This window comes from Oxyura jamaicensis, chromosome 15 (genome assembly GCF_011077185.1).
Source record: "Oxyura jamaicensis isolate SHBP4307 breed ruddy duck chromosome 15, BPBGC_Ojam_1.0, whole genome shotgun sequence".
Taxonomy (NCBI): domain Eukaryota; kingdom Metazoa; phylum Chordata; class Aves; order Anseriformes; family Anatidae; genus Oxyura; species Oxyura jamaicensis.
In genome coordinates, this window is record NC_048907.1 from 8,535,924 (window position 1) to 8,562,760 (window position 26,837).

The 26,837-nt window shown below is 42.7% G+C and overlaps 1 protein-coding gene across 2 annotated transcripts in view; it reads left to right on the top strand.

Annotated features, from left to right (window-relative positions):
• The window catches only part of BCR (BCR activator of RhoGEF and GTPase), a 99,159-nt gene extending 73,663 nt beyond the window's left edge, over window positions 1–25,496 (top strand). For both annotated transcript variants that reach the window (XM_035340170.1, XM_035340169.1), the window contains 15 exons: window positions 769–890; window positions 1,149–1,317; window positions 2,737–2,856; window positions 3,629–3,704; window positions 4,280–4,384; window positions 5,229–5,303; window positions 6,010–6,107; window positions 6,799–6,930; window positions 15,136–15,195; window positions 15,347–15,456; window positions 16,320–16,459; window positions 17,983–18,117; window positions 18,732–18,837; window positions 19,870–20,032; window positions 20,604–25,496. In XM_035340170.1, coding sequence (XP_035196061.1) covers window positions 769–890; window positions 1,149–1,317; window positions 2,737–2,856; window positions 3,629–3,704; window positions 4,280–4,384; window positions 5,229–5,303; window positions 6,010–6,107; window positions 6,799–6,930; window positions 15,136–15,195; window positions 15,347–15,456; window positions 16,320–16,459; window positions 17,983–18,117; window positions 18,732–18,837; window positions 19,870–20,032; window positions 20,604–20,693 — 1,701 coding nt within the window. In that variant the 3' untranslated portion in view covers window positions 20,694–25,496. The remainder of the gene's footprint in view (window positions 1–768; window positions 891–1,148; window positions 1,318–2,736; window positions 2,857–3,628; window positions 3,705–4,279; window positions 4,385–5,228; window positions 5,304–6,009; window positions 6,108–6,798; window positions 6,931–15,135; window positions 15,196–15,346; window positions 15,457–16,319; window positions 16,460–17,982; window positions 18,118–18,731; window positions 18,838–19,869; window positions 20,033–20,603) is intronic.
• Window positions 25,497–26,837: the final 1,341 nt, after the last annotated feature.

A 26,837-nucleotide genomic window follows, 5' to 3' on the forward strand; every position in this document is an offset into this window, starting at 1 on the left:
GAGGAATGTTTATTTGACTTGAGGGGGAAAAAATAAAGGCTTTTAACAGGCATACGGCGTAGGGGACATATCCAGATGGTCCTGTTTAAACACAGCCTGGTAAGGGACTACTGAGGAGTTTGCTAGGTACACATTTTGGTCAGGAACCATCCCTTAACAGCACTGATAATGAATAAGCAGCGATGACATTCAGCTGTTAATGTTGACAAACTGCTGCTGGGAAGGGAGGTGATGGTAGTAGGCTCCTCTCAGTGGTGGGGTAGCTTCAGCGGGATCCAGAAGCTGGGGATGTGACTCCTGGGGAGGGCAGGGAAAGCCCGGACAGAAAAGTGGTGTTTGCTGCTCTCTACTGGTTTGTGGGGGGGATGATGTGCTGTGAGCGATCGTGGCCCTCGGGTGTGTAGAAGCCAGGCAATGACTCACCATAAATTACACTTGGGCTCAGAGACAGGTGATGGAAACAAGCCTCAGCTCTGACCTGGAACCAGAAGAGGAAGGAGGTGCCTGGCCATTGTTGCCCTGGGAGAGAAGGCAGCAGCAGGGAGAAGAGCTTGCAATAAGGAGCATATAACAACCTGTTTTTTTTTTTTTTTTTTTTTTTTTTTTTTTTTTTTTTTTTTTTTTTTCCCCTCTGTATTGGAACAATTTACTGAATTGGCTCTGGTAGGAGTCATGCATAAGGAGCATGGAGTGTGTTGCTGAGGGGGCTCAGTGCCTTACCTGGGCCCTTCCTGCACTAACCAAAACATTTTCTCTGTTTTTCACCAGCACCGGCAGCTCTTGAAGGACAGCTTCATGGTGGAGCTAGTTGAGGGGGCTCGCAAACTACGTCATGTCTTTCTTTTTACTGATCTATTCCTGTGTGCCAAGCTCAAGAAGCAGATTGGAGGGTGAGGTTTCCCTTCTGGACTATGTACTTTGCATCTCAGCTTCAGCAGAGTTCTCGGTTTAGCCAGCAATGATAGTTGAATACTCCAGTTTCTTACTGGAGAGCAGCCTCTTACCAGAATTTTTCCACCCGGAAGTCACAGGGAAGTTGTGCCCATTTCTGTATCTTCTGAACTATAGTGAGGAAGGGCTTGTGGGAAGGGGGAGTGGGTGTTGCCCAGCCCCAGTAGTAGTAAAGGCTTGGAACTTCTGTCTTTCAGAAAAAGCCAGCAGTATGACTGTAAATGGTACATCCCACTCACGGACCTTAGTTTCCAAATGGTGGATGAGTCTGAGGCAGTGCCCAACATCCCACTGGTACCTGATGAGGAGCTGGATGCCATGAAGATCAAGATATCCCAGATCAAGAATGACATCCAGCGTGAAAAGGTAAAAAGGGGCTGAGCACTCCATCCCAGGTACAGAACAGATTTGGTATCTTTGCTGACATGAGAGGCTGATAGAAGCAGCATTCCCAGAGCTGCACAGCATGGGGAGTCCTGCAGAGACAGGCCATTCAGCAGAGATTGGTGGTGCAGCTCTGTTAGCAGTGATATCTAGACTGCTGCGCAGCCCATCATTGCTCATCCTGGTGCAGTGCTGGAATGATGGTGTCCTTTGAGGATGCAGGAACTGCAAAAGATGCTTTGTGGTACCCAGTAGCTTCTCTACTTGCATGGGACCACCTGTGACTGCTTTATCCAGGCACTCATGTGGAGAGCAGAGCTCTTACGCTATAGACATGAGAAGGACTGAGAGTGTGGCATAACACTTTGTAGGAAGTCTGACTTCAGGCTGTCTGAGTATGATCCTGCAAGTGATTTTGGTCAGAAGCGTGTACTTAGGAATTTTTGCAGGCTCAGTTATGCTTTTCTAGCATTTTCCGACTTCACCAGTGTCAAAGCTTCAGCAAGTATACAAAGAGCATACAAGTTACTCTGACTGGACAGTCTGACACAGATACGGTGTCTCTGGCCCAGGCTTGTCTTTGCTTGCAAGACATGTTTTCTCAGTTAGGCTCTGAACCATCTTGCCACCCAAATGAGAAACAAGGCTTCAAAAGCTAAAAGCCTGCTGGTCTATAGAGAAGGATATGAATAAAATTGCTTGTAACATGAGAAGAAAATCCCCCGCACTTCCAAAGAACATGGTTCTTGTGCCTCTGCCCTGGCTAGCTTTCAGAGAGGGTTTCCTGGAAAATGTGAGATACTAGGAGGAACACCGTGTGGAAGCCTCTTACTCACAAGGTGCAGGTGTCTAGGAAACACGCTTTGGTGCATCAGTGCCAAACAATGTACGTGGTTGGCTTCGGGGCTGGTTTTTTTTCCAAGAAAAAAACAACTTGTTTTTAGGTGACCTCTGAAAACTGGTGGGCAGCAGATGGGAGAGAATTTTGGTGATAGAGTTCCGAGCTGCTTTTAGAGAAGTTGCCTTCACTCTGCTTGCCTAAGGATGCTTGTGGAAGACCTGGCAGTGCTATGGCTGCCCAGTGATGGGACGCTGCCTGCAGCCTCTAGAACAGAAAATATAGGGCATAACTGGGGCAGTGGGTATGTACCCCTGCACCTTCATCTGGGGCATCTGGAACTGGGCACAAAGTCTGGCTGCGGAGATATTGCAGAGATAACACCTTCCTGAGCAGCTGGAGCCCTGTGAATCCTATTGACAGCGTTTCTCCTGCCTGGGGCCTTTTTGCTACTCTCAGAGGGAAGGGACCATGGGTCTGAAAATGTGTGTTGATGTAAATGGGGGCAAGTGCAGGAGAATGACATTTGTGTCTTCTGTCTCCCTCTCTCCCCCACCCTTCAGAGAGCCAATAAGGGCAGCAAGGTCATTGAGAGGTTGAAAAAGAAGCTCTCAGAGCAGGAATCACTCCTACTGCTGATGTCTCCCAACATGGCCTTCCGGGTACACAATCGCAATGGCAAGGTGAGTGGCTTTTCTGGTCTGTCTCAGGCCTTGTGTATAAGGCAGTTGTCAAAGGACTGTGTGTGTGTCTGTGTGCCTGTATATGCCATATACAAATGGACCTGCCCTGGCAGAGCAATAGGAAATGGTCTCTTCATCTAACAAAAAGCTTTGCAGCAACTCCCTTTCAGACTCCCCTTCAAGCTCAAGGCTTAGTGCATTCAGGGCTGCCTCCTCAGAACTGTATGCTGCACTTGGCACCGGGGATGCTGAATGGTTGTGAACCATCTCCTTTTAGCTCCACAGGATGCTCAGTGTGCCAGAGGTATCACCTGTGCTGGCAGTGCTGGAGCTTTTCACTGTGGCCTTTGCACGCACAAAGACAAAGGATGCTCCCAAGATCCTGTTACTGGTCAGTGAAAATTCACAAGCTGGTGCCTGCTTCTTCAGCTTGCATCAGCCTCTTGGCCTGCGGTAGAGGCTCTGGGGTTTCATGGTGCAAGTGTTGTAAGGAATACCATGGGACCCTGTGCTGCCAGGGACGCAGCTGCTCTTTGCAGGGTGGAGCTCTGTGAAAGCTCTGACCGCAGGAGTCCATGTTGGTACCACTGGCACACTGCTGAGAAGGCACATTGCCAGAATCCTGCCTGTCACTGACAAATCTGTGATGTAGGGCAAGTGGCAGTAGTACTAGAAGGACAGTATAGCTAAGAATTTTCACTGGAGGAGGTGTTGGAGGCAGGCCTGCTCTCAATGGTGTGTCAGACTAATGTTCTTCTGTTTTCCTGGGTAGAGTTACACGTTCCTAATTTCATCGGACTACGAAAGGGCAGAGTGGAGAGAGAACATCCGGGAACAGCAGAAGAAATGTGAGTGATCCTCAGCTGGGCATTGGTACAAATGCTGTGATCCAAGAGTAGGAGTCCAGAGCATGAGGTCTGGTCAGTTTCCTGAGAAAAGGGAACCGCGCATTGAAACTCATAGTGCAACATGGATGTCTTCTGTCTGTGCACATCTGAGCCTCTCTAGGGGAACTTTGGCTGTAGTACCATGTAGGGAATGCGTGGGGAGAGATTCTCCAATTTACCCTAGAGCTTAGAGATTTGTGCAGCTCCAGGTGGAGGGAACAGCTGCACCCTTTTACCTGGCTTCAGTCCAAAGAAACTTTTATTTTGGCATGGGTGGATTTTGGCTTTGCAAGAATATGAGTGCCCCTTGCTTTCTGCGAACCATTCTGAGACATTTCACTCCAAGGAGTAACTGAATATGCCCTAAACAGAGCTGAATATGCCCTAAACGGAGATGTGCTGCAGCAGCAGTACAGACCTGAATACCATGGTACTATTGCTGAGCAATGTCCAGGGAGCAGGTATCCTGTCCAGAATGAGGGAGCCCAGCTTTTGCTTTGAATTTTAACTCCTCTTCCTTTGAATCTCCATCGCAGGCTTTAAAAGCTTCTCACTCACATCAGTGGAGCTTCAAATGTTGACCAACTCCTGTGTGAAACTTCAGACAGTCCACAACATTCCCCTCACTATCAACAAGGAAGGTGAGACCTCTAGTTTGTGCTTTCTTATGGTGTATCTGCAGAGAAAATCTGTCTCTGTCTGCCTTTGTGCATTTCCCCTGGAGTTGCTTTTACTGCTTCTATCTGCTACAGGCTTCAACCTGGTGATGATTTACAAACTGATGGCTCCTGTAAATCAAAAGCTGAGACCTTGTGTAGCCAACTTTTGTAGCTTAGTTGAAGTAGATGATAGCATACAAAAAGAGAACAGTGGGAATGAAAGCAATTAATGATCCCAGTGTTGTTTGCTGCAACAACAAAAAAGAAAAATCAAGCTCCAAATTATATGGCTTCATCTGAATCAGTAAAATATTCCTGGTCATCCTCCAGTATGTATTCACTGGTTACTAAATAGATTTTGCATGCAGCCATCATTCCAGGGAGGTACATGCCTGTTAGAGCCCTGGCTTGGGACACCTTTGAACTATGTCTGGGAATCCTTTGGAAGAATGTTGGTTAGCCTAGGTCAAAGCTTTCTCAAAGGCCATCATTTATTACTATGTAACCTGGTAGTATAGACATAGCATTTTTACTTTTACTTTTCTCCTTTGAATCTCTTCCATGCTGTCATGCTGACCCCAGAACTGGCATTTTAAAACCCCAAAACTGCCAGAAGGTATTACAGGTGAAATAGACACTGAACCTGGAACAGTATCCTCCTTTCTTTTACTAAAACAGCTAGGTTAAATGCTCCTGCCACGTGTTTTTAGGAACATAAACCTGTGTAAACCTGTGCTCATAACCTTTGTAAAATCAGCTCATCACTGTCCTTCTCTCTTGACTTCTCTGTGAGCTTAACAGAATTCCTTGCCTCTCTTTTGTATAGATGATGAATCCCCAGGTCTCTATGGATTCCTGAATGTCATTGTCCACTCTGCCACAGGATTCAAACAAAGTTCAAGTGAGTTGCAGTTCTTTAATTCAGAGGTGTTGATGGAGGTTAGATAGTAGGGGTGAGGTAATTCAGGTGCTGTGACAGCTGGGTGTGGATTGATTTAGGATTGCAGCATCTGGGATGATGGTGAGGAGGTGATTTGGAGAACTGGAAGTGAAGTCAGGACATTGGTATAAATTTAGGGGAATGCAATGGGGCTGGCTAATATAACTTAAAACATACAAATAGGGGCAATGTCTGCAGCTTGTACTAGTTCTTCAAAAACACCAGATAAACACATAGTTAATCACTTTGTGGAGATAATGAGCTTTTGATGGCTACCCCCTAACCTAGTCTCTGAGGGATGATGCCATTGTCAGTGAAATCAGCTCTGATATGTTGATGAGATCCAATATCTACCTGGGGAAGTTTCATTTCTCATTGGTGTACACATTTCTCATTGTGGATTGATCTGGGAAATATTGGATGATAGCAAACAACAGACTTGTTATAGATGAAGGGCTTGTCTGTGATGAGGTTATTTATACCACTGTACTGGTACTTCAGCTGCATAAAAGCAACTCTGCTGGTCCAGATGACAAAATTTGCCCTGGCCAGTGCTACAGCTGCTAATACAGAGAAGATATAAATGAAGTAACATCCTAAAACTTAGAAAAAGATAGGAGTTTCTAGAAATTTTTACAAAGTTTCTGCATCTGCTTCCCCTCCTCAGATTTGTACTGCACATTAGAGGTGGATTCTTTTGGGTATTTCGTGAACAAGGCTAAAACTAGAGTTTACAGAGACACCACGGAGCCCAACTGGAACGAGGTAGGTTGGATTTTCTTAATGTGGCTTGTTCCATGTGCCGTCAGTTCATGAGCAGAAAAACTGCAAATAGAAGAACATTTTGTCCGCAGCCCATGCTGCGTGTTTTGGACTTGTGCTGCCTGCGCTGCCTCTCAGCACATCTTTAGCAGGTTCACGTGGCTCTCAGGTCTTGTGGCAGATTTTCTCTTGGATAGCTAAACAAACATTTCAGTACAAACTGAGTCTTGCGTTGTTCAGCATTTCATCATTTAAAAAGGTAAGTATGATTAATTTTTAAGACATCAGTGAAAATACATTGATGAAGGAGGTTTCTTTGGAGATATTCTTGTTTATTTGTTCTGAACAGAAAGTATTAGACATTGTACCTGTTTATTGCCAACTTGCAAACCTGCTGGAGAGCAAAATTAAATATAAGGAACATGGGTGATTTTTTTTTTCTTTGAATGATGTGTTACTGAAACTCAGTGAAACCTGGCTAAGGAGTCAAGCATCTTAGTCTCCGATTTGGCTATCTTGTATATACAAAATACAATTCCAGTTTAGTCCTAGACTGCCTGCATTAGGGAGGAGGTTTTTGTCAGACCTTAAGTGCTCCTTCCTGATGAGTTTTAAGGAGATTCTATTGATTATTAAGAGTCTGGTGTCCTGCTGTGGTGTATTCATTGCTCTTTCCTTTCCTGGTGCCCTGCAGGAGTTTGAAATTGAGCTGGAAGGCTCACAGACTCTGCGGATTCTGTGCTATGAAAAGTGCTACAACAAAATGAAGCTCACCAAAGAGGACGGAGAGAGCACAGATCGCATAATGGGGAAAGGACAGATCCAGGTAAGACTGTGCTTAATTCATTCCTGCTACCCTTACTGCAAATCATAATTGGCTTTTGAATCCTGGAGTGCCCCAGAGAGGTTTTTCTGCCTTCTGGTTTTGAGAATCATGGAGATTTTTCCCTTCAACCATTGAGGAATACAGTGTGATTCACAGGAGGGAAGTCAGCAGCCTTGTCGCTTTTGTCTTGTCCCCATGTCTGCTCCAGTATCCTTGTAGAAAAGATGCTTTTTCAGAAGAAAATTAAATTCTGGTCTCTGATTTCTCTGTTAAATTCAAAACGTCTAGCAGAGTATACAGTAACTACATGGTCACTGAGCCCTGGGCACTGTTGAGGATACTCCATTTGTGACAAAAGAGGAAGTAATGAATATACTATCCCCTCTGTAAAACATGCTGAAGAAATGCTATCTTCCCTATGTGCTAGAAGTTGATCGATGTGCTAGCAAGGCCTTGGAGGACAGGCTTATTGTCCTGATAACTGCCGTGTCCAGAGTTTAGTGTCCATGACAACAGGCTGCCTCTGAGATAAATGGATTATTTGAACTTTTCCACCAATGTGAATCAGCATGGGACACTTTGTCTCTGTGGCAAATTTGCAATATGATAGGGGAGGCGATGAGATGATTGCAAGCGGATGCTGCTCTCAGGGAGCTGCTGTGTGATAAAGAGCTAGAGCACCATGCAGGAGAAATCGGGCCCCTCAGTGGAGGATGTCATGGTGAACATGTGTTCCTGCTCTTCCTCCAGATTGTTGCACTGTCTGTGCACAGCTTTAGGGGGAGTGTTTGAACATTTGCTGTGAGGATGCATTCTTTAAGTTGGACTGGCTGTTGTAAGCAGCAGAGACCCTGCCCAGATACCTTTTCCTTACTGGCACACTAAAAAAAAATATCACCAGTTGTCCTTCATTTACCTTTATCTCTTGACCACTTCTTGGATGTCAGCTTTCTCCAGCATTTGAGTGATGATCACACAGGCTGAGGTCATTTGTGGGATTTCAGAAACAGCTCTGATTGAGGGTGGCTTGCAGGATCATATTTCACTGTTTGTCTAGAAAGGTTCATTGTCTAAATGAATTTCGCGAGGCCTGTTCCTTTCCCTCCCTCCTTGCAGCCCTGCAGCTGCCATGCTATTTTCAGGGAGAGCCTTGCCACCAAATTCATGGTGGGTGTTTGAAGTAATGTCTTGGTTTGTACGTACGTTTTCAAGTATAGTGTGACTCCTGTGTACATCACTCTGGCTAATGAGAGATAAGCACGTCCCTTCTGCTGACAAAAGCTGATTTTCTGTGGAGCTGAGCAACTACAAAAAAAGCAAGCTTTCAGCCCTAAAATGCCCTGGAGATTTGTGTGCTCTCATTAGAGAACTCTGGAATCACTGACCCTGTAAATTCTTCAAATGTTTTACATAGAGTGATAGAAGATTTTAATTTTTTGAACATTTTTCCCCACAAGAATAGGCATTTCTATGCACAGAACATGTACATTATGTTAAAGCACTTTATACTTAATCTGTGTTAAGAATCTGTGACTTAGAGTTAGCTGTATTAATGCTATCATCATCTTTTTCTGTCATAGCTTTATATTCATTTCCTTTCAGGATTTTCTCAGGTGTCTTTACATTAAGTTTAGTTTTCCTTAGAATTTCTAGTGTATGTAGGATTTTCCATTTTGTTTTTATCTATGGCTTCTTGTTGTTGTCACTGTTATTATTCAGCCAAAGTCCAGCCTATGTAAAGGCAAGGTCTGTGAAGCTGGGCGAGTTTTTTCCAAAATTCCCTGTAGTTAAAAACTTTGAGAATGCCAAGAATCATGTCTGCATCTTCCTGCTATTAAAATGGGAAAATTTCTGTGTTGGCTAAATTGCAACGTATTGTTAAGCCATGTATTATTGTAAATCTGCAACTTCCCACTCTGGGATTTCTGACTCACCAAGTTTTCTGGGCTGCAAAGATGAAGACAATGCATCAAGGAGATGGGGGCTGTTTTGGCTGTGAAATGTTTACTGAATCTCTCCATTACATAATGGCACTGGAGGAAGGAAAACTGAAAATTGGTCCGTGTAGTTAGAAGCTTCCAGGAATGGGCAGTGATTTTAATAGCTCCCATTGCTTCTATTTTTTCTTCCTATGTAATATTTTTTTTACCTACTTTTATAGCCACATTCAAGAGTGTTGAGGCTCACCAATCTGCAAGCTTTTTCCCTCAAAAGTACAACCACAAAGTTTCAATATGGGAGCACCTCTGGTATACAGAGAAATGAAATCCTCGTCGGACCTGGGAATGGCATCACTGGATGCGCAGCTGCTTCACTAGTGTGTATGCATGGGGGGGGGCTTCTCTTATCTCAGAGAAATACAGGGAGAAGGTGCCATTGCTGGGTACACTGAAACCAAGATTATTGGGGAGTTTGGGTCTGGAGGAAACAGATATAGCAGGAAGCATGAGGCTTAGTTCAGTCTCAAGCATCAGTTTGCCTCTCATTTTGAACTGTTTTTCTTTCTGTTGTTACCTTGCAATCCATCTTTGGGACTTGGGTGGCTGGCCCTTTTGCTCTTTGAATTTGTACTTCTTGTGGCAGGCACCTCCCCATGTTTTGAGTGTAGCAGCCTTTTGTTTGGTCTTGAGACTCTGCATCCAGGCGAGCACATATGTCAGCAAAACTGGCCTCAGCACTGGGAACAGGCTGCATGAGTAAACTGATGCTTCATCCTGTGATCCATCTCCTCCAGTTGGTGCCTCCTAGATACACGGCTTCCTTTGTTACTTTTTTTTTATTATTATTTCTGCATGATCAGCTCAGACAAATTGTTTCCTTCTCCCTCGCAGCAGTGCTGGAAAATCAGAGAGGATATGACCTTAGATCAGTCATTCAGCAGTAGCAACGCGCCACCATTCCTCTGTTGCCATGCGAAACAATCACTCTTATCTGCTTAATTATCTGGGGTGTCTCATAGCAGCGCACATGGCAATCGCAGACATCTAGGTTGTTTTCCATGTAAAACATAGTCACATGCAGTACCTCCGAAGTGTCAACTCGGAAAACCTTTTACACACTTGAGTTCATTTGAACAGTTTGCTCATGCAGAACAGTATTCCAGCAATAAAATTGGGTGGAAATGAAGAAGGCAGTGGGTCATATCTAAAGGGTGATGGCGGAAAAGATTAACATGTCAGTGGGGAGCTTTGAGAAGAATGGGGTTGTGGCTGGACTGGGAGTTTCCAGCAGCAATGAGACTCTGACAACATGTATGTCACATCAGTTACAATTAAAAATTGATGGAGTGTAAAGTTGCCAGGGAGATTTAATAAAGGGAGGAAGTAATGCGAGTAAATAACGTAAAACACACGATCTTTAAGGTTGCCTCAGTTCTTGCTGCCAGGCATTTCACTTCCACTGATGCATCTTTGTTCTTTTTTTTTTCCCCTCTTTCTGTGTATCATCTTTTCTCTTTTTTAGGGGAAAAAAAAAAATCAGGAAGCTCTCTGTGGTGGTTTCTTAAGGCAGAGCACAGACTGCCTGCTTAGTGCCTGGCTTCCATTTGCTGTTGACCAGTGTCCTCAGTTCGCCTTTTTCCCAGGTCCCCACCACTTTGTGTTCTGCACGCTCAGCCTCTGCTGACTTCTGTACACTAATTGTCTGTCTTAATTCAGTGCTAAGTTGCTATGAGTGCTAGAACCTTGCACTCAGAAATCCCTGTGGTGCCAAGCTGCTTTGTTCTATTGTGTTTTGTGCAGGATACAGAGAGCCATTTGCTTGATTCATTAGTGAATTTGGGGCTGTAGCTTGCCGCTGCAAATGCCAAAAAACAGGCCACGAGAGGACTGGAGGTGCCAGGGGAGCGCAGCCTAGTCTGTATTTTTCCTGTGCAGCATGTGCTTGTGGTGGGGACTGCGCAAATGAGCCCACGAGGCTCTTAGCAGGTCTGTCCTGTGTGCCTAGGTTGTAGAAGCACAACACAATCTGTCATGGTTTCAGTGGAGATGAGACAGGACCTTTCATCATACAAACCAAGTAACTGTTTGATGGGAATATTTAAAGGTGCAGTAAATTTCACTCTCAAATGCAGAGGCAGCCATTTCACAGTGCCTCCCTGCTCCTTGGGCTGGTAAAGAGAGCGCTGTGTGCTCGCTCGGAGCAGCCTCCTTTTGGCACTCTGTAGATTGCATTCTCCCACTCGGTGTTCCTTCTTCCAGGTCGCTGCTCTCCAAATCAGGCCAAAAGACAGCATGACCCCATTTGTCACAGGCCCTCTGCATGCTGGAGCATCACGCTCGCTAGCTCTTTGTCTCCGGTCTGGTCTGTAACCTGTCTGCTCCAGCTGCCCTTTCCTGCTGCTGCTCTTGCTGGCCGTAGAAGGTCAGGCATCTGTAGGGCCCAGGACCGAAAGCTTGCTCCAAGTGTAAATGACGATCTGTGCTTCCTGTTGACTGTTATTTCCGACTGTGATTTTATCAGACTGTTAGACCTGGTCTTCCTGTTTCACTCAGTATTGCTGAGAACTTATTCAAGCTTTGCTCTTTTATTAGTTTCCATTAACTTGGCTTTGTTACTCTAGAAAACACCTCAGGTACAATTTTTTATTGCTGTTGCTCTTGCCAGTGCTTGATGCAGGGCTGGCTCAGGCCAGCCAGACCCCCTGCCCAGTGCTCGTTCTCCCCACCTGTCTCCATTCAGAACGAGCTGTTCTCTGCCAAGAATCAGCCAGCAGGAGGGGAGCGCAGGGGTCCCTCCGGCCCTGCAACAGAGTGCGGAGATCAGGGAGCAAAAGGTAGCAGCACGTACAGCAGCAGTCCTTGCTCAGCCTCAGTTGTTACCCAGCAAGGATGTGTCTCTCTGTGAGCTCTCCGCTCCAGAGCGCTGCTTTTGTGAGCTCTTTGCAGCCATGCGACATTCACTGTGGGGACAGAGCTGGGCTTTGACAAATATTTTTAATGTCTTATTGACTTGCTTTTGTTTTGCACAGAGGTAGGAGTTCCCTGTTCGTAATCTAGCCATAACTGGTAATTCCTGCTGGCTTAAATAACCCGGGCCATGCTGGAATCGTCCTTATACTTTTTTACAAATATTCAAAACTCTCCTTTCCCTGAAATCTTAAGCAGTCTCTGCTACAAATAAAACACTCTTGGTGACTCCTTTCTAAAAGCATATAGAAAACTGTTTCTGACTTGGAGGATTAGCTGTGACGGCATGATCAGCAGGGCCATTTTGGCAGCTTAACAAGATGACTTTTTAGGCAGCTGGAGGTCAAGGTTTCATGAATAGCATGGTTCCCCTTCATAGGAAACCAAACACTTCAGAAATGGTTTCCTCTCGCTTCTGGGAAAGAATGCAGTAGTTGAAAGGAACCAAACTTCCAGCACGGAAATTCAGGGGAGAACAGCCTAGATTCTAGCCAACTTGTAGGGACCTTGGCCAGCCACACTGGCGGGGGCGGATCTGTTCCGCCAGAGTTAAAAGTAAACCCTCTTGGCAAGCAGTCTGTTATTTGGGTTTGCTGAGGCGCTGAAGCTAAGCACTGCTGCCCGTTGGCCTCGGGGACCTTTCTGCAGTCCCAGAATGTGGGAGCTATTGGTTGCAGACTGTTCCTTACAAGAGGTCTTCAGGAATTTCTGCCACAATTACACCTACAGGAACCGGTCCAATTCGACAGGAAGGCATGTGGGTGCTGGCAGCATCCCGCTGTGGGCTCACGTCCGTAACAAAGTGCGCGGAGACAAGGTTGGCCCGGCTCGCTCGTCTGTTGCTTCTTGGGGGCTCTGTGGTGTGAGCAAGCAGGGAGAAACTTTTCTCTCTGCTGGTTGTCTTTTGGGGGAAGTGGTGCAGGGGGTGGTGGGAAGTGTCATCTCTGTAACTGACAGCAGCACCGGGCTTGTTTATCGATGATTCGAAAGCAAGTGTGATCATGCTTGCATCTAAGCTCTCCCAGAACATACAGCAGCTGCCATTGTTTCAACTTGTGCTTCTGCCCCGCACAGAACTCTGCTTTTGCATGGGGTTTTGTGTGAGAGAGGAGCTGTGCTGCAGAAATAGCCCTGGTGTCTTTGCTTGCTGATAACAGTAAATTCCCAACGCAGAGTCTAGAGCAGCTGCCTCCTTCCACTCGTACTGTGCCTCGGGTGTTCAAGAGCCAAGGGTCCCAAAGCCATCTCAGGCGGCGCTGAAGTCCGCTTGCTTTGGCTGGGTTCTGGTTGCTGATAGCAGTCCCCCCCACAGGAAGCTCTCTTCTCTTTTGCCAGTGTAGCTTGAGCTGAGTGCCCCTCTTCAGCAAAAGCAGGTGTGTGTGGACTCTTCAGCCAGCACTGGAGCTGCTGGGTTAGGTCTGAGTGCTTGAGCCAGCTGCTCCCCAGCCTGCAACTGGCCACTCACAGGAGGTCAAGCAAGGCTGGAAATGGGAGCTCAGGGCTTTGCTTCACAACACGTTTCAGGTTAGTGAATTCTTGAAATAGCATGGCCAGGTGTTCTTCCTGCCTCTGTGCTCAAAGCGAAGTGAAAATAATAGGCAGGTCAAAGTGGGACAGCTTGCCATGATTCCTGGGCTGACTTTCTCTGTTTCAGCTGGCTTTCTTCGCTGTCAGAACCTGACACAGGTTTGGTTTGTTTAAAGTTACTTGTCTCTGTATGGATCGTTATATATTTCTCTTTGTCTCACGGTAGGGTCGTTATGTCTTCTGAATTCAGTGGTACAGAGTCCTTCTTGGAAGCTATTAGCTTCATAGCCAAGAGCTATGAAGTTCTTAAGAATGGCTTTTTATTTCAGTACAATAATTTCACACTCATCCAACCCCAGCTGTCTCTAGAAGACTGCAGTCCACTTTCCCCAGTTGAGACCAGATTGCAGCATCTGATTTCTGCCATGTATTTGGAGCTCTGTATGGTACTGTGGGAGGAGCAGCTCTTGCAGGAGATGCTGTTCAGCAGCCGCGATCTTTCTTTCATGCGTGATGCCCATGAGCTTCACCATCTCCTTTTGTGATGTAGCAGACTTCTGTCTTCCTTCAGGCTTGTGCGCAAGGGGCAAAGAGGGTCTGGCCCTGTGATGAATGAATCTTGAATGGTCCTGTGCTGAATGACATTTGAATGAATTCAAACTTTTAAAATGCCCAATATCTAAAGCTTACAAATCACTACAGAACAGCAAAATGTGAGAGCTTAATACAGAGCTCTTTTTGTGTCCTCTGTAAGGTGTTTTTTTTTTTTTTTGTTTTTTTTTTTTTTTTTTTTTTGAAGATGTGTCTGTCTGACATTCCTGTGATAATTCTATTGTAAGCCTAGACAGGTCAGACAGAAGTAGTGAAAAAGACAAAGTTGGTTTTGAAGGAGGAGACAGATAACTCTTTGCCTTCTCTTGATTTTTGGAGCAGATGTTTGTGGATGTTTTTATGCTTTTTTTTTTAACTAACAAAACACACAAAAGTTCTGCTTTTCAGTACAAGAGAACTGATACAAAAGGTCATAGCCTTTTCATGTCAGCTTTGAATGCTTCAGTGCTTACGTTTAATGAACTTTTCTGATTGCTGAAACTATGAGAAGGCTTCCCAAACTGAAGTAAAGTGTACAAGTACACATGCATGCACAGACAAGGGGTTTCCTGTGTATATGTACACACATACAGATCCTCAATTTCTGAATCTTCAAAGTTAATTTCAAAGCCTCTTTTATGAAAGAAATAGGAAAACAAATGAGATTCCCCCAGAGCTATGGGGACCTGCAGCTCCTTGGAAGAGAGAAGGAGATAAATAGCTTTCCTCTATTTCAGATCAGACTTATTTTCAAAAATCTTGCTTCCCTGTTTCTGACTCCTAGCCCTTTGGTATGGGACAAATTTGGCTGTCTACTCATGTTCTACAGCAATACATGCAGTCTTGCTGTCTCTGAAATGTGAGGTTATTGGCTTTCATATATTGATTTTTCCTCACCAAGCTTTCCTTTGTTGTTGGGCAGATACTGCACACGTTGCTGGATTTTCCATGTAAATGAGTTACCAGCCTGCTTAGAGAATGGCACGATATCTGAGTGTCCTGTTACTCAAAACTGTAGAAACCTTGGAATGTTTTATTTTATTTTTATTTTTATTTTTTTTTTCTGTGGAAATTAAATACATTGAAAGTGGTAGAGCTCTGCTCACTTACGGAAGCCTTTCAGGCTAGCTGACTTCTCCGAATGCTGTTCCTAGCTCATGGTAACATCCATGTTTTTCAGCTGGACCCACAGGCATTGCAGGACAAAGACTGGCAGCGCACAGTCATCTCAATGAATGGAGTAAGTACAGAAAGCAGAAGTTAGTGCTGCTTCTGCACCTTTGATGTGGTTTATTTCTTTGCTGTTCATTGCAACATTTTTTTTTTTTTAAAAAAAAGAAGATAAAAAGAAAATGTTGTTTGAAATGTAACAGCTGTTCTCTTTTATTCAGGTTGAAGTGAAGCTGTCAGTGAAGTTTACCAGTCGGGAGTTTAGCCTGAAAAGGATGCCGTCACGGAAACAGACGGGGGTCTTTGGGGTCAAGATCGCTATTGTCACCAAGTGAGCTGATGGGTTGAATTTCTCCTTAGTGCTTTTCTAGAAAGCCAATTAGCCAGCGGGTTGCACCTGTCTTTACCCCACTGAGGGATTTGTCAGTACAGTCTGCTTCACTTGGGTAGTGGTGCAGATGGCTGTTGCTGCAGAAGGGAGATGGCGTGGCGTACGTTTTGTGAGCTTCGTTTTTTGCATGGGTCAAAAAACAACATGTGCACGGGCGTGGAAATCCAGGGTTGTTTGCTTTCAGCATATCACTTCTCTGAGTTCCGGAAATGCCACTTGCCCTTTTAGTCAGTAGTTAGCTGACTTGGTCACAGGTTTCCAGAGCCACTAAACAGTGATATTTCCTTTCCACAATCGGAAACGTTCAGGTTCTTTGGATCCTGTTGTATTGTTTTAACCCCTGATCTTTTGTCATGAATTGTTTGCCAGAAGAAACCTGTTTGTTCCACCAAATAGTTTGGGAAATGTGGTATTTCCTCCCTCTGGAACTGCATTAACCTGAAAGCACCCGTGCTGCTATGTAGCCAGGGGCTGTTTGGGAATCCTTGGATTACCTGGGCTGAGGGGGAGACTCTGGCACTAGGACCCGGCCAGAAGCTCTAGCACTCAGGGCAAGCTGAGTCTAGCACTCAGGGCAGCCAGAGCCAGGCTGAGACCTCAGAAAACCCTCTCCAGTTTTAAAAGGAGTTTTTCAGCTGTTTTGATTGCCTGCTCGGACTTTCTCCCACCCTATTGTTCAGAAGAGATCCACGCAGCAAAGTGACGGGGGTGATTTCAGGGTGATTTCAGCCAGTTTGGCTGGCTGAGGTAACAGGAATTGAGGGCACGGGCTGTACTGAACTCTTCTCTCTGGCTTTCTTAAGGAGAGAGAGATCAAAGGTGCCTTACATAGTGCGCCAGTGTGTGGAGGAGATAGAGCGACGTGGGATGGAGGAGGTGGGCATCTACCGTGTCTCTGGGGTTGCAACCGATATCCAGGCTCTGAAAGCTGCCTTTGATGTCAGTAAGTATTTGCGTCTGATGTTTTCCTTTGTGCTGTGAGAACCTGCATGAGCTCCCTGTCAGATGGCTGTGCTATTTTAAATCTTCTATTCCCCAAGAAGCATTAAGAGGTAGAGATGTTTGCTCACAGAGAATCATTTTAACCCTGGCTGCATGTTTTATTAATATTCTTCAGCTACAGATATGACCCAAGACATACAATGGGATGGATCCTCATACCAAATAACACATTTGTTATTCCTCCCAGCAGACATGACGTTTGCATGCCTTGCCAAGGCTTTGTAAATGGCAGATACCTTCCTCAGGGGAAGCAGCAGCAATCAGAAGCTGTAATTTTCCTTATTGCTGTGAGGTCTCCAAATTAATAGAAGTCCTTGAAATTGTTTGATAACGTTTTGTGAAAGGAAGCCAGAAAAAAAATAAAATTAAAAAAAATCTAAGCTTGGCTGAGAAGAACAGGGTGTTTACCAAATTGGAGATGTAAGGTCAGGGCTCTTGATTATTTTTTTTTTCTTGACTCTGTGGCTGGATTGATGTGTGCAGACTATAAAATCAGATACCAGCATTTGTAAAACCTTCCTCGATCTTGTGCAGAAAAGTGCTCCTTAGTGCTCTGCATTTAAATGAATGACGCATGTGTCCCAAAAGGCATCCAAAACCAGGCAGATGAAACACCTCCAGGTTGCTGTGGTACAAAAAGTGAAATTTCTGCCCTACTTCCAGTCCCCACAGGGTGACCTAAGGACCACTGAGCTCTCTTTTGATGCACGTGGTCATGAGGTTTAGACCTGGTGCCTGAATTCACCCTTTCTGCACTTTCTTCATTGTCGTTGTTGTTTGTTTGTGAAATTTCTTAATTCCTGTATTTTCTTTTCAATCCCCCTAAGCTACTAAAAACATTGATTTATGAATCCTCAGTAGTGCAAGTAAAGTAAGGGTGTTTCATATTTTGAAAAACAACTTCTTTGCATTTACATTAAATGCTGTTTTGCACTAACCTTCATGAAACCAGCACTGCCTCTGCTGGTTGATCTGTTTGCTTTTGGCAAAGGAGGTGGTTTTGTTGTTCTTAATAGCATCAGAACTGAAATGCAAGCCCCGAATTGCCTGTGTTCTTTAGCTACGCTCAGTGGGGAGTTAGACAGCCTCAGAGTCTCTTATTCTAAGCTATTTGAGGCAGGGAATTGGAATAACAACTGTGGTCATTAACAAGAAGTTGAAGTACATATAAATGCAGTCATGCAGAGCCTGCTCCAGATCAGACCATTGCTGGTGCAGCATAACTAACCCTGAGTAGGGCGAACTTCCCTCTAGTTAACTTTAAGCTGGAAATTGTTTGCAGTCATTTGTGCAGCACTTCTCAGTTATCAGAAGTTAGCTCATTTAATCCGGAGAAATGTAAACAGGAAAAATCTCAGCTGTTTTGGCAAAGACAATGGATAAACAAAGAGAGTCAAAGCAAGCAGAGGAGTGAATGCAAGGCCAGCAGTTTATTTACCCCACTTCCCCTCTTCCCTCTTTCAGATAACAAGGATGTGTCAGTGATGATGAGCGAGATGGATGTTAATGCCATTGCAGGCACGTTGAAACTGTACTTCCGAGAACTACCTGAACCACTCTTTACCGATGAACTGTACCCCAACTTTGCAGAGGGCATTGGTAGGTAGTAGCAGAAAGAACCCTCGATAACCAGCATCTGTGTTAAAGACGCTCTCCTGTAGGAGGCTGCTCCTGAAGCAGTACAAAAAACATATTGATAATGTTGGACAGAAGCCTGGAACAAGCTGTAAGGGAAATGAAAAGGAGCTCAGAAATGAGCTCTGGAATGATGTCTTCCACCAAGTTTGATGATGGGCAATCACCATGCTTTTTTATAAGTTGAAAACGTCCAGGTTTCTGAAGGGTGGGTTAAGAGTAGAATGACAGGCTATTTGTTGAGGTTGTGTATATTGGTTTTTCCTCATTCAGTCTTCCAAGGTAGTCCTTTTTGGAGGGCATATACCTTGCAGTATATTAATGCAGGGGAAAACATCCTAATGAAAAGATCCTAATGAAATGTCTGAAAGCATTTGAACTGCTTGAGGGAAAAGGATTCTCTTTCTACCCTTCTACAAAATTAAGGGAAAAGATCCAGTGCAACTCTGACCTTCCCACCTGTGATGCAATTACAGTCCATTCAGGACCATTTGTATCTGTTGGTTTGCTAAATTATGCAGTCAGTCAAATTCTCATTCACTGCCTACCGTGATGTTTTATTATTTTCTGTCTTGTAGCACTTTCAGATCCTGTTGCAAAAGAAAGCTGCATGTTGAATCTATTGTTATCACTTCCAGAACCCAACCTTGTGACATTCCTTTTCCTTTTGGACCATTTAAAAAGGTAATATTTGGATCCTTTAGATATCTATTCAATGCATAAAACAACATTATTTTGGAAAGTGGAGCCTGTTCTTTGAACACGCACTGAATCAGGCAAATGAAGAAGCATTTGTAGATTTGCTGTGAATGCTCATCAGGTAACTATTGTCTCCTGCTCGTTTATCGAAGCACTACATCTTGAATTCCGCTCTCAATGAAACCAGAAGGATTAGAACTGAAGGGAAGGGGTAATAAAATAGTCTCAGGGCTTATCTAGTGCAAATGCAAATTCCTGCTGCAATATCTCTGCAAAACTGCACCTGCATCTGGAAAGGTTTTAGTGTAAACTGGGAAGCTTTGTCTGTGTTTAAGGATTTGTGAGTCCTGTCTCAAAAGGTGTCGCAATCTAACATGGTATGTCTTTACAGTTCTGGTTTTGTCCTTCTGCTAACTGGAGTTGTCAGTTGCTTGCTTAGACTAGTCTTTCTGATCTTGTCTGTGTCTTTGTAATTTGGTTCTAACTGTGAAAAAAATTTCCATGTGTTTGATAGTAATAAAATAAATGTGTTTAATACATACAAAGCATTTTAATTTACATTGTATTGTACACACCAGAGACTGTCACTGCAGAGATGAGACACGATCTTGTAACTGAGGTTCTGGATTACATTCCAGGAAATCTGGGTTTGACTTGTTTCTTCTGCAGACTTTTGTGCCTTTAGGTAAACTTGTTACTCTATGTGCATCAGTTTCTCACTTATAAAACTGGCATGAAAAACATTCCTTTATTCCTGTCCCATCTTTGTCTGACCAGACAATAAGCAGCAGTCTCTTTCCCAAGTAAGCTGTGTCTGTGCAGTGCCTAAGACTGTGGCTGTCAGATCAAAGAATTGCTTATGCATACAGTTAATTTGGGGACATCCAGAGAGAGTGCTTGCTTGAATGTCTATACCTAAAATTTTTACAAAAGGAATAACTATGTTTTTGTACTTCAGGACACTTCCAAAGTCAGATATTTATAAATATCCACCTTGCCTATTTTTTCTTCTCCTAGGGTTGCTGAGAGGGAAAGTATCAACAAGATGTCCCTGCATAATCTTGCAACTGTCTTTGGACCAACACTGCTCAGGCCTTCAGAGAAGGACAGCAAAATCCCTGCTAACCCAACCCAGCCTATAACAATGACTGATAGTTGGTCACTAGAAGTCATGTCCCAGGTAAAATGCTAAATCTGCAACTGAATTTTTTGAAGACGGTAGCTGGGAAACTGCAGTCCTCTAGCAAGGTGTGGTTCAGCTGTCTTTTGTGTATCAATGAAGTTTTGAGAAACTTAAACAACCTTCACCTCAGCACAGACATTTTAGACTGTTTATAGAACTGTTTTTTCAGGCAGTTCAGTTTGCGTCTGTATTAATACAGCTTTACATGAAAAAATGTCACAACACACACATCCTGCATCCTTTATTAGTGCATAGTAAGATTTTTGAGAACTGTCTCACAGTGCTGTATTCGTAGCCTAGGATAAAGGGATGATCTGTTTTTTTCCATGATGGTCCTCGACACTCAAGCCACCTTCACGGATACAAAAACAAACAAACAAAAAAAACATCCTTGCTAGATTCAGCTTTGGCCCTTGCTGCTTCTGAAGGCAGTGCAGAGAACTGGAGCACAGAGCTGTTACCTCGTCAGCAAGTTTTGTACTTTCTTTGAGTGATAGCAAATCCAAAATAGCCAGGATGAGAATGATTTAAAAGGGTTTTATTTTTACCTCTTTCATTCTCTTTCCAGGTTCAAGTCCTTCTGTACTTCCTGCAGCTAGAGACCATTCCTACCCCAGACAGCAAGAGACAAAGCATTCTCTTTTCCACAGAGGTGTAAACGCCTGTGATACCAACAGGACTCAAGAAACTGCTCTTGGAATAAATCTGCCTCTCCAGAGAAAAAGAAGACTGGTGTTTCTTCAGACATTTCTGGCCTGTTCCTGTCCTGGGGAATTCTGGCCCTCAGCGCTTCTGTTGTTTGTTAACCAGAGACAAGCTGAAGAGAAAGGAGAAAGAACTCTACTTTTGATCAGTAGAACCAGAAAGAATTGAACTGGAGATGGAGCTGTGCAGAATCTCCACTAGAAGGAGCAATAGACACTTGGACAAATGCACCACAGAGTGTGGCTGTTATTCTTGTTGGGAATGTGACAGAAGGTATTCCTCATTTTATGGATTTATCATAAAGAAACTTCAAGATTTCTACTGGACCACTTGATAGGATACCCTTTTTTGGGTGAGGGGGAGTTAAAAGATCTATCACAACTGTGTCTTTAATAACTGCTGTTTTTAAAGTACTGTTCTAGGCCACAAAAATAGCGTTGCTTTGCAAGAAGAGGAGAGAAGGGAAGGGTCTGGGATCTGAGACTCCCTCCTCATAAATTCAAGTCTTGATTTGAACAGGGTTCTAAAGAAATGGAACAGTTTTGCATACAACTAGAACTTTTTTTTTTTTTTTTTGTCTCACCCTCCCCTTCCCCTGCAAATATTTATACAAACTCTAGGGAAGGAGATGCCCTGCTCTCACCTACGTTGCACTTCAGATGTTTGGATGGGGGGGGGGCTAAGGGACCCAGACCCAACGATGTTACAAGATAAATAAATACAGCAAATTAAAGAGAGGCAGGGAGGATTTGAGTCGGTGCTTTGTGATTGTGTTGTTTGCTTGCATATAAAAGCAGGAGCAATACTATCCAGAGAGGATTGCTGAATTCCTTAGACCCTGCCAAACTTAATGAAAATTAATTGAGAAGGCTGTTAATTTCCAACACTCCAAAGAAATGATGTTATCACTGCAAAAATAATTAAAACATTTCTGGACAAAACAAATTATTAGTGGCTATCAGGTTGGCTGGCTGCTTACTCCAAACTTCTATCATAACAGATTTTTGTTTGTTTGTTTTGATACTTGAATTTTTGGAGGCTTTGTACATTGCTTCTACAAGAGTCTTTTTCTGATAGAGATAAATACTTTGATAAAATATGTCAGAATGTACTTTATGGACAACCTAGCCAGTAGCATGCATGTGTATTCTTCAGAAACTTCAACCCTGTTTTAAATAAGAGCAGTGAAGAAATTTCTGTGGAACTACATACAGCAGTACAAAAGGTCTAGCTAAATACTAGCTTTGTGTTTTCCTCCCTAACTTGGTCTAAGCCACGGGGGTTACATAGGCGTAAAGGGCAGCAGTATTTGTCTAGGGAACTGAAAGCATCATCTAATTGCTTAATCCAGAGCAAAGTATTCTGGCTACGAAGCAGTTGTGCCAAACATCTTGGGGGAGGTGGGAATTATTCCATTTTCATAACGTACTCCAGCCCCCTTTACTTCCTACCCGGTTATGCAGCATCCAGTTAGAGGCAACCATCCATCATCCTGGCAAGAAGAAAAGTGCAGCTCAAAGATGAGGGAAGGAATCAGCAAGGGAAGAAGGAGGGAGGGATGGGTTTTGAAAGAAGGAATTGGTATAGTTAGGTTGTCAACATCATTTGAGCGGAAATACCATGAAGAAAGCAACCCTCCTTATGCTGAGTTTCACGTTTTCTGATGAGTAATCTGCAATCTCTCAATTAGAAAAACAAAACCCCAAACAAACGAAAACAACAACAAAAAAAATGACAACAGAGTCTCAAACAAATGGAAAGAAAACAATAATGGAAGGGAAATGGTTTTGTAGTCAATGTAATTCTGACTGCTGCATAATATTAGAAACTATTGTACTGTGAAGTTACAAATTGAAAAAGGAACAAATAGAAATTCCAATTTTGTGAGTATATCAACATTTTGCATGCTTTGTAAGGATCCTTATAGGAATTTAATATTGCTTAGTATCCCTTCTTAGGTCTGGGAGCAAACTTCTTTGTAATGTAATGTACAACTAGAAATTCCTTCTCTATTGTATGTATTTCCACTACATTCCAACTTCTGAACCCAGAAAACAGAAAAAATGTTTATAGTAGGAGGTGCTTTTTGGGGGAGGGAGGGAATGAAGGCAAGGAAACTTGAAGGCTTAATTTTTTTTATATTTATTTTTTTTGCCTTTTTGAAGGTAAAAATTGGTCACAATCTTGCAAAATTTTGACTTAAGAAAAGTCATGCAGACCAGGAAACCACGCTCTGTGGTTTGGGTTTTATGTATTTGTTCTCATTTTACATAGCAGTTCTGTAACAATCCTTTGACTGCTAGCTGCATACCTACCCATTCCAAGCTGTTGTTTGGTATATTTGACGCAGTAGCACTGTTGTTGACTTCGTTAAAAAGAAAAAATAGAAATAAAAATTAAAAAACACAAACAAAAAACAACGAACTACACCAGGTGGTTGGGTGATAGCCTTTTCCTTTTGGTGTTTAGAATTTGTGGCTGCTCTTTGCAGTGTTGAAACTGGAAAGCAATACCATAATGACTGTGCCAATTTACTTTTGCCCAACTTTTTTTATTTTTATTTATATAGGAAGTTAATTTTAATATTAAATTACTGATCTATAGTAAGTAACCAGGAGAAAATAGCTTTCGCTTTGGTTACTGTTACAGGTTGTTGCTTTTAGTCTCTCATTACAATGCTCAGTTCTAATGTAACATTATCTAACATGCAGGCATGTGGATCAGGGAAAAAAAAGTTAATTTAACTTATCCCATTAATTATTTCTGTTAAGTATGAATATGTTTTCCCCAAAGCTGGTAATTTTGGGCTGGAAAAGGTAGCACATCTTACTGCTAATGATGGAATCGTGGACTGATTTGAAATACGAGAATTGATTTCTTGAATTTCCTTTAATTTTGCAATCAAGCTTTTTCAAATAGACTTATGTTTTCAGAAATCAAGAATCTCCAAAAGGCTTTTCTTTTCCCAGGGATGTTGTGGGTGTGCTTTTTTTTTGAACTTTGTTGTGTTTTTAATAAGCCTTATCATATTTAATCATAAAGGGACTTGCAAAACTTGGCTTTAGAGAAGGCCTTCTGATTTCTTTGCTTATGTATTTGCTTGTGAGTTGTGTCAGAAAACCTAACTCTTCCATTTTCTGCATTAAAAGGTACAATATAAACAACATATGAGCAAACTAGCAAAACATTACCCTTTAAATGTGCACTGGAAGTTTATATTCGCTCTGATTCTAGTGTATTGGAGAGACCTTTCTAAAAATGTAGCTTTCAGCTACATCAATGTGAAACATTAAAACCTTCAACAGAAAAATTTCAGGTGATTAGGATAGGCTGTGTATCTCCTGTTTAAGGAGAGGAGTAAACATCCATTTCCTGGCGTTTAGAAACTATTTTAAAATTCTCATGAATTTTTTTAACACTGAATAGGTTTTTAAATTAAAAAGAAAAAAAAGTAAAAAAGCAAACTAAGGGAAAGAGTTTTAAAGATGGTCAAGAACTAACAATTACTAGGTCAGTCTCAGCTTTGTGTGTTGTGTGTGCTTTTTATGGGAGGAGAGTGTCTGAAACCAAATCTAAACACATCCATTGAAATGCTGCTGGTGTTCTTTATTCTTGCACAATTTTAACAAGTTGAGGTAGTAGCTAAGCTATTTCAGGCTGTATTTTAATGCTGCTATTTTTTAATGTATCAGCTAAGGGCGAAATACAGCAGTGCGTTCACTATATTTGCTGATGCCCACTGCCTGCCTTGATTGTGACTTTCACTTGCTAATCGAAGGCAATCAGCATGCACCCTATGAAGCAAAACTGCAACATTTTTTGTTGGCCACTAGGTGGTGGAACCACAGAGTATGTTTATGGGAGATGCAGTATTTTTACAGTTTATTCATTTTACCTGTTTAAAAATGTGTTTTACAGTTGTTTATGTTAGTTTTCTATGAGTTTATTTAAACAAGTGTACTGTTCTGTAAAGCATACATGGATTTCCAAATTTGCTTGTCACCCCTGTAACACTGGAAGGCATGACAACGTGTTCTTTATCTTAATGTGCCATTCTTTCAAGTATGTATAAAATGTAAATTGACCAACATGGCTTTTAAAGATACTTAAAATATGATGGGAAAAAAACAACAAACCAACCCTCTCTGGTTCCTCACTTGTTAATCCTTCCTTTTGTTTCAGTGCTTGTTGATCTACTGAGGCAACATTGTAAGTTGTGGTATTGTTGTTATGAAAATTTTAGAAAGAAATGGAAAATGTTGTACGAACAGCCTCTTCCCATTCCCTTTTGACTTTATTTCAAGAATACAGGGACTTGCAGTAACAGAAGATTCATACATTCATGCTAGATTTAAGGGATTTGCTTCATTCGAAGAAAAATCTGAAAAGACAAGTAGATGTGACCAGACAAATCAAATTTTTGGTGTAGTTACTAAGTCAGAAACTTGTGCATTCCCTTTTAAATTTGTAGTCCAGGTATGTTTTTATTTGTAAGCTTTGCTAACATTCTGATAGTACTGTAGTCTGAAAAATAAATCTGATACTGTCCACTCCCTTTAACGTAGGGTTTGTGCAACTGAGATGCTGGAGCTTTCAAATGAGTATTAGCAATTCTCCATTCTGAACTAGAATGAAATGAATGTTTGGAATTAAGTACGTGCATCATCCTTAAAATCAACAGAAGCTCTAAATGAAGCACAGTTAATAATTATTCTTTAACAAAGTTTTAAGGAAGAAAAATAACACAATTGGAAAACAATATAGTTAGGAATCACTCGGATTACATCGTCTGGAACTGTGTAGAGCAGAAATTCTCCTTTCAAGTTACAGAAGAAGGCCTGTGCCCCAGATAACTGTGAGCAAGGACTATCTCGCCAGTAAATAAACATTAATATAGGAACGCTAGGAATTCGGCCACTGTAGCCTCCCAGTTCTAATGTGCTGCAATCCCTTTCTTGCTACTGAAAATTCACAATTCAGTACTAAGAAAGCAAAGTTTATCACCTGCTCTCTGCATTTTTTCCCCTGTGGCAATAGATAGGGAGGAGCAATAGAGTCCATGTATTAGCAAAGGTGAAACAGCCCTGCAAAGGAAAATGCTAACAAAACCAGGAAGTTATGCTATAGTTTAAGCTAAGAGTTTGCTTCTGGGCTGCAAGGCTAGAATACCGCAACGTACTGTAGTGATAAAATGGTTGAAACAGAAGGACCAAAGCAAACTGGAGCGTACGTGTTATCTTGATTCTCCTCCTTCACTAGATTTAGGCCGCCTAGGTCAAGTAAATGCATTATTGCTACTGCCAAGAATTAGAAAACTATTATATGGCTTGGTTTGCTGCCACTGCTTATTCCCCTTGTGTTTCCACGTTATAGTAGAATTGGAGGAGACCACTGTAAAAACAAGCAGGTGACCCGTGGAAATACTTGCCACGTCACTTACTTTCTACTGTCAGGTTTCACTTTTCAGTAGGAAAGACCCCCTCCTTTTCCAACAGCAACCACATCTTCTGTTCTGTAGAAACAGCCACCGCAGCAGGAGGTTCAGTTTATAGCAGGGCTATTCCTTTAGGAAACTAAGATATTTCCAGTCTTCTGATGCAGAATGTACCAAGTACTGCTAAAGCTCTGGGCTTGTGCAGGCCTGTTTTGCAAGTATAAATAAGATTCTATTGTTTTCACCTGTTCAAGCCTATTTGGGAATTAATATGATTACGGAGTGCCCAAGCCTAGCAGAAGTGTTTGCTTGACTGCTTGATCTTAAGTGCAGTCATGCTCAAATCATCTTGTCAAAATTATTCTTCAGAATGGAGAATTATTTTTGGATTTTCCACAGTAACTTTTGTTTGTGTAATAAATGCAGTCTCTTTCCCCAGTGGTAAGATGTTCTGAGATTCCAAGGCATTCTACAGATTAATCATTTCTCTAATCTGCAAAATTATTTGTTACATGACCAGTTTGTGTCTGTGGATGTATGGAAGAGAATATAGCTGCTTCCCACAGATGACCCAAAAGGAGTGTAACAATGGGTGGAGCTCACCAGTGAGCAGATGGCGTTGGTCCTTAGAGACTCGTGTGTCCCCTGGGGCAGTTTGACTGA